Source organism: Oncorhynchus masou, chromosome 23 (genome assembly GCF_036934945.1).
Source record: "Oncorhynchus masou masou isolate Uvic2021 chromosome 23, UVic_Omas_1.1, whole genome shotgun sequence".
Taxonomy (NCBI): domain Eukaryota; kingdom Metazoa; phylum Chordata; class Actinopteri; order Salmoniformes; family Salmonidae; genus Oncorhynchus; species Oncorhynchus masou.
This window is the reverse complement of record NC_088234.1, coordinates 61942401-61950108: the sequence shown is the minus strand read 5'-3', so window position 1 is coordinate 61950108 and position 7708 is coordinate 61942401. Positions and strand designations below refer to the sequence as shown.

The 7708-nt window shown below is 40.9% G+C and overlaps 1 protein-coding gene across 1 annotated transcript; it reads left to right on the top strand.

Annotated features, from left to right (window-relative positions):
* The first annotated feature begins 1036 nt into the window (after positions 1-1036).
* Positions 1037-7308, top strand: LOC135511169 (catechol O-methyltransferase domain-containing protein 1-like). Its single transcript, XM_064932765.1, has 7 exons — positions 1037-1182; positions 3289-3410; positions 4505-4610; positions 4757-4875; positions 5374-5428; positions 5515-5648; positions 7016-7308. Exons 1-7 carry the CDS (start codon positions 1128-1130, stop codon positions 7166-7168), a joined length of 744 nt encoding a protein of 247 aa, XP_064788837.1. The 5' UTR covers positions 1037-1127; the 3' UTR covers positions 7169-7308.
* Positions 7309-7708: the final 400 nt, after the last annotated feature.

Sequence of the window (7708 nt, the reverse complement as noted above, 5' to 3'; positions counted from 1 at the left end):
GTGAAAAATATATAAAATAAAAACAGTATCAAGAATATGCATATCCTTGCTTCAGGTCCTGAGCTACAGGCAGTTAGATTTTGGGGGGGGGGCAATGCATGTCACATCATGTCACGTCTACTCCTGCCTCCTGCTCCCCCTCTCTGGCACTCATAACTTATTATTATGGACACCTGCCACCATCATTATGCACACCTGCGTCTCATGAGACTCACCTGGACTTCATCACTTCTGATTACCTCCCCTTTATCTGGTTGTGTCCCCAGGCAGTATTAGTTATCTTTCTCACGTCCAGATGCTAAACTCTTGTTTTGTATTGTTCTATTTATTATTAAATTCACCCCCTGTACTTGCTTCCTAACTCCCAGAGTCTGTGTTACACATCTAGTATTTGTATGTATTATTTGACCCCCTGTACTTGCTTCCTAACTCCCAGTGTCTGTGTTACACATCTAGTATTTGTATGTATTATTTGACCCCCTATACTTGCTTCCTAACTACCAGAGTCTGTGTTACAGATCTAGTATTTGTATGTATTATTTGACCCCCTGTACTTGCTTCCTAACTCCCAGAGTCTGTGTTATACATCTAGTATTTGTATGTATTATTTGACCCCCTGTACTTGCACCCTAACTCCCAGTGTCTGTGTTACACATCTAGTATTTGTATGTATTATTTGACCCCTTGTACTTGCTTCCTAACTCCCAGTGTCTGTGTTACACATCTAGTATTTGTATGTATTATTTGACCCCCTGTACTTGCACCCTAACTCCCAGTGTCTGTGTTACAATTCTAGTATTTGTATGCATTATTTGACCCTCTTTACTGCATACAGTGAGCTTCAAACAGTGGTTCCCTATGGCTGACACCTTGGAAACTCCACTCTTACATCATGGGGATCATGGGGTGGAGTCTGGAAAATACATTGTGAGGAAAGTGTTCTTGTGAAACATCTACATACAGAGTGGTCGATATCTTGTCCCTCACTCTAAAAAGATAGTTCAAAACAAACACACATGGAGGCCAGTGGACTTTCCCATCCACACTGGTTAAATAGTAGACCCACATTCCTTCCATGATGTCTCTTTGGTGTTCACTCTATATAGCTGAATAGACACACTTCCAAAATGGCTCCAGATATCAAGATGTATTTCTGCATTCATCTTGTTCTTGCACTAACAGGTAAATATCTCGCCGTGCATTTTTTCCATTAGAGAGGAGACAAATGTTTTTATTTAAGCTTTATTTAACTAGGCAAGTCAGTTAAGAACAAATTCTTATTTACAATGACAGCCTACCGGGGAACAGTGGATTACCTGCCTTGTTCAGGGGCAAAATGACAGATTTTTACCTTGTCAGCTCGGGGATTCGATCCAGCAACCTACTAGGCTACAGTACCTGCTGACGAGGGGGAGACTTAGGCTCAGGGGCCTCATTTATAAACATTTACATACAAAATATACCCCAAAATGTGCATGTACCAGTTTCCACACAAAAGTTAGAATTTATAAAAACTGAACTTGACTTGAAAATGTGCTCGTTCACCTTCCAGCAAACTTTAGACTGTGTATGCACTTTCTAGTGGTTGAAGTTTTGCATTGCAAGCAGGCAAGTAGATTAGTCTGTTGTGCATGTGGGAAATATACTGGACATGCTTGTTCATAACAATAAACAGGTTAATAATTTGCTGTTAGTGAGGTGAGAGAAAATCTATTTAATTTATCTTTGCATTTTAAAATAATTAGAAATAGGCATATATTTTATAGGCTATTATTTATTTAATTTACATGATCACTGCATAATAAATTTTCATACTCACCAGGCTGCTAGCACATAGACCTAGAACAAGTACTGTATACTATTTGTCCCATATCTCGTTTAATTGCACCCACTTCATAGTAGTAAATAGACAAGCTATTTTACTCTAAATCATTCAATCCAGAGCTCAGATCCATAGCACAGTTTATTAACGGTGGCACAGATGGTTGTATGGCTGTAATTGGCTGTAATTTCACATTTCTCTAGTAGACAATATTGCGTTTATACACATAATACATATTTTCAGAGCCATTGCAGAATAAATTCTTAAACCTTTTTGGCCATGATGGGTTCATATTCCCGAAGTAGCCACAGACTACAAACAATTACCATGCGCATTTCTCATTTAACTGGGCCAATTAGATACGATATTAATTCAAGTATTTTGCTCTATGCACAGAAAGGAAGCTGGTTTATAACATACAGTAGAATGTATTTAACAGGTGAACAAACATATGACATTTTGCATTGAAGTGTGTAAATTATGGCCATCACTGTGAGTAGACAATGTTCTAGAATTCGCGCAGTGCAGCAGCGTAGGTTGGAGAAAAAGTATATGCAAAACATTAAGTCCTATTGAATTCAAACCATCTGTTTAAAGGTCCACAGCTATTTATCTTTGTTGTTGTCTTACCTAAACGTTTTGTCTGTCAGATAGCTACGGCCTACAGCAAATGTCACTGCAAAGGTTTAACATTCTGCCTTGGCCTAGCTCCAAAGTATACAGGAAATAAGGGTGTTATTGTCACAATAATAGGTGAACGATGGGCATTTTCAGGCGGGGGTTTAATGCTTGTTGATATGTACACAGTTCCAGGACGGGTCTGATTAGTAAACGGGAAACATACATACAACGTGCATATTCCATGCACCAAGTTTAGTGTGCAATTTACAAATGGCTATAAATGAGGCCACAGGATTGCAACAACTATCTCGCCAGTCACTTTTTCTAATGATTTGTTTAATAAGAGTTGGCTGTTAAGAAACACTTAGCTAGCAATCGCTGCAAACGTAGATCGATGGCTAGCCAACAAGAAAGAGTGGCAAAACAGAGCCTCCACATGTCTGCATGCTGGACATCAGGTGCAGCCAGAGCAGCTTGTCCCCACATGGAACTCTGAGTTGGTAGATCATTTGAATATCCAAGTTCATGCACATCTCATTGGCTGTGATGGCTAATGCAGCTGCTTTTACCCAGTAAGCCCACACCATTCTGTTTTTTCCTTACATGCCAAACATGGGCACAGACTAAGAGAATATCCATCTTTTTAACATCTTTAAGCACTTTAATTTCTTTTCCTGATGTTGACAGTAAAGAATTCTTTACAAAGGTTAACTTGCTAAATCCTGAACCCGCTGTAATCAATATTTGCCATGGTTGCGAACATGGCTTTGGGGCTGACAATCAAAATGATGTTTAGATGGGTTACCATGCCAAACTAAATTTGTAACTGATGTTTTTTTGGTCAGGTACAGGGATAGGATCTGCCCTGCCAGGTAAGAGCCACAGTGGAGGGAAGAACAACCCAGTGCTGCAGTATGTCGTGAACAACTCACTGAGAGAACATCCTGTCATGACCAAACTCAGACTGGTAAGGCTGGGCTGGGTTAGAGCCAGGGTTGAGGTTGAGGCTAGTGTTGAACCGGGATGAGGACATGAAACTAGGGCTAGGTTTGGACTGGTAAGACAGGGGAGAACCAGGGTGTTAATGAGATGAAAAGCAGGAATGTACTGTACATGTAAACCAGATAGATACAGAGATTCAGTATCATGACAGTTAAATAGGCTACTATAACCACTAGAGGTCAGCACAGTACTATACAAACACTGTGCTGAGAAGCTGCAATACGGTGTAATTACATTGTTTGATTTGATTATGTCATAAAAAAGTCATGTTTTTTTGTATATGTTTGAAATCAAATTTTCTGTTAAACACTCTATAACAAAGCTTTCTTAGTGTCCAACAAGCTTTCTCAACCCTTAACCTTGTTCTGAACACCTCCAAATTAAAGGTCATGTTTGGCAAGACTGTACACTGTCCTTCTCTCAGCACAAATCAAAGCTGCAGGCTGAAGTTAAATCTAGACTTTGTTTCCTCTATCGTGATCGCTCCTCTTTCATCCAAGCTGCCAAACTAAAACCTGATTCAGATGACCATCCTACCCAGGCTAGATTATGGAAATGTAATTTATAGATCGGCAGGTAAGGGTGCTCTCGCTTGATGTTCTTCACCATTCGGCCATCAGATGTGCCACCAATGCTCCTTATAGGACACATCACTGCACTCTATACTCCTCTGTAAACTGGTCATACCCGTCGCAAGACCCACTGTTTGATGCTTATTTATAAAAACCTTCTTAGGCCTCACTCCCCCTATCTGAGATATCTACTGCAGCCCTCATCCACCACATACAACACCCGTTCTGCCAGTCACATTCCGTTAAAGGTCCCCAAAGCACACAGTGTTGTCTCTCTTGTCGTGATGTGTGTTTTGGTTCAATCCTGTTTTTTCCTATATTTAAAAAAATAAAACAAAATAAAACATTAATCCCAGCCCCCGTCCCCGCAGGAGGCCTTTTGCCTTTTGATAGGCCATCATTGAATTTGTTCTTAACTGATTTACCTAGTTGAATAAAGGTTAAATAAAATAAATACAATTAAAATTCTCCTTCCTTCATGTTGCAGAAAACCCTTGAGGACCCATGGAGCATCATGCTGGTTGCTAGTGAACAAGCACAACTGATGGCAAATCTGGCCAAACTGATCAATGCCAGCAAAACCATTGAAATTGGTATGTAATGATAAAAACTTTTAATGTTACTATATTATTTGTAACATATTTCATTGTGCCAATCTTTTCCTCATTCACTAATTCTGAATTAACTGTCCTCATTCTAATATCAGAACAGACTAATATTAATATTTTCCTCTCTCCAGGGATGTACACAGGGTACAACACCCTGAACATGGCGTTGGTTGTACCAGAGGGTGGTCAAGTAGTAGCATGTGAAATAGACGACGAATACGTGAACATTGCTAAACCTTTCTTTAAAGAGGTCAGATCAACATGCCGCTAGTCATTCAGCTAGTTTACTTCCTCCAATATTCCTCTAGACAGGAATTAGATCTGTTAGTCCAGTATTCAATCCCAATACAACTTCTAAACCTGTTGGAATTCAGAAACATTGATTGGCTCCCAAAAGCTTCAATACAGCATATTCAGTATCTAACATCTGTCAGTCAGACTTCACAAAGTGCTGTGGGTGGGATAGTGAGGCCGTCTGCTCAGAATAATGTGTCAACGAAAGGTGCAAAGCCTAGCACTACAATGAACTTAATGCCCCCCTCCAAACCCCAACAGTAGAAATACTACTGTACACAACACAGGTCAACCATTGTGACAGAAAATGGTTGGTATTGTCTGCTTCAAACCATCTAAACTCGAAATCAAGTCAAAATGTAATTTTAAGCGCATTGAAACATCTAAATGGACTTTACAGTAAAGATGCCTTGACAATGAAAGACATGTAACTAACTACCTTTTTCTTTTCTAGGCCGGAGTCGAGGATAAAATTACTGTCCATCTTCAAATGTGTATAAAAACACTGGGTAGGTGACTGACTTTAAAGAACCCAAACACGATTCCGTTGTGAAACGGTTCAATCCTTTTCAACGTGATCTTTTGTTTGTCCTAGATGAGTTGATCGCTGCTGGGGAAGCTGGCACCTATGACTTTGTGTTCATCGATGCGGATAAAAGGAACTATGACAGATATTACGAGAAGTCTCTTGAGCTTGTGAGACAAGGGGGCATCATTGCCATCGATAATGTGAGTAGCCTATGCCCAAACTTTTATTTCTACAAGCGAGTCGTGATTTTGAATATGATTTGAATAATGCCAGCATGCAATCGATTTTATCTAACAAGCTAACTAAGGTAAAGAAGCATGAAAAGATAGGCCTACATAAAACATGGTGGCGAAGTAATTACAATATAGCAATTAAACACTGGAATGGTAGGATGTACAGAAGATGAATGTGCAATTAGAGATACTGGGGTGCAAAGGAGCAAGATAAATAAATAAATACAGTATGTGGATGAGGTAGATTGGATGGGCTAATTACAGGTGAGCTATGTACAGGTGCAGTGATCTGTGAGCTGCTCTGACAGCTGGTGCTTAAAGCTAGTGAGGGAGGTAAGAGTCTCCAGCTTCAGAGATTTTTGCAGTTCTTTCCAGTCATTGGCAGTAGAGAACTGGAAGGAGAGGCGGCCAAAGGAGGAATTGACTTTGGGTGTGACCTGCTGGAGCGTGTGCTACGAGTGGGTGCTGCTATGGTTACCAGTGAGCTGAGATAAGGCGGGGCTTTACCTAGCAGAGACTTGTACATGACCTGGAGCCAGTGGGTTTGACGACGAGTATGAAGCGATGGCCAGCCAACGAGAACATACAGGTCGCAGTGGTGGGTAATATATGGGGCTTTGGTGACAAAACTGATGGCACTGTGATAAACTGCATCCAGTTTGCTGAGTAGAGTGTTGGAGGCTATTTTATAGATGACATCGCCGAAGTCGAGGATCGGTAGAATGGTCAGTTTTACGAGGGTATGTTTGGCTGCATGAGTGAAAGATGCTTTGTTGTGAAATAGGAAGTCAATTCTAGATTTAAGTTTGTATTGGAGATGCTTAATGTGAGTCTGGAAGGAGAGTTTACTGTCTAGCCAGACACCTAGGTATTTGTAGTTGTCTACATATTCTAAATCAGAACCGTCCTGAGTAGTGATGCTGGACAGGCGGGCAGTGATCGGTTGAAGAGCATGCATTTAGTTTCACTTGCATTTAAGAGCAGTTGGAGGACAACGGAAGAAGTGTTGTATGGCATTGAAGCTTGTCTGGAGGTTAGTTAACACAGTGTCTAAAGAAGGGCCAGAAGTATATAGAATGATGTCGTCTGCGTAGAGGTGGATCAGAGAATCACCAGCAGTGAGAACTACATCATTGATGTATACAGAGAAGAGTCGGCCTGAGAATCTAATCTGTCTATCTGAAATCCTCTTCCTTCACCTGTCTATCTAATTACCTTTCCTTGACATGTTTATCACCTGTCTATCTCATTACACTTCCTTGAACTGTCTTTCTGACCTTTTGACCACAGGACACCTCACCTGTATCTCTGATCCCCCCACCTTCTCCCCCCAGGTACTCTGGAGTGGTAAAGTGGTGGACCCTGCTCCTGATGACCTGACCTCCCAGGCTCTGGACAAGCTCAACAAGAAACTACACACAGACCAGAGGATCGATCTGAGCATGCTCACTGTGGGTGACGGACTCACCCTGGCTATCAAACGCTAACCCATGCTAACTCATACTAACACACGATGACAAATGCTTAACCCATACTTACTCCAAACCCGCTGTGATTTATTGGGGATTTATTGGAGATGTGGTAAACATGAAGGGCTGGAATAAATAGATGCTATTTTCAACAAGTACTGTACGTGTACGAGTGAGATTCACTTTTTACTTGAAATTCAAAAGCATATCAACCTCTGTCTCAGGAAGAGCTAAATAACTACCTTTTTACTCACAGAGATTTTTTTTTTCAGGGTGTGACTAAAATATTTTTTTATTAGATTTAAATTGAGGTCAGGCTTAACTGAATGACAACAGAATACCAAATGGTAGTTTTGGGGTAGGCCTCATCTCAGAGGAATGCTCCACAGAACCAGATGCTGATAACAGATTGCCCTATGCTGGACAGCTGGCATCAAAACCCTCCAGCTGGGAGAAGAGGGATCCGATGACGGCTCTCCAGGTTACATGCTGGTGGAGAGGTGGGAGGTCTTTGGAAGACTTTTGCTCCAAAATATCAAGTGAGACACAAGGGGTGAG

What these genes read in the sequence shown, in the direction of transcription:
- LOC135511169 (XM_064932765.1), top strand. Translation starts at nt 1,128, where the DNA reads ATGGCTCCAGATATCAAGATGTATTTCTGCATTCATCTTGTTCTTGCA. An exon ending in TCTTGTTCTTGCACTAACAG is followed by an intron (nt 1,183 to 3,288) that starts GTAAATATCTCG and finishes TTTTTTGGTCAG; the next exon opens with GTACAGGGATAGGATCTGCC. An exon ending in TCATGACCAAACTCAGACTG is followed by an intron (nt 3,411 to 4,504) that starts GTAAGGCTGGGC and finishes TTCATGTTGCAG; the next exon opens with AAAACCCTTGAGGACCCATG.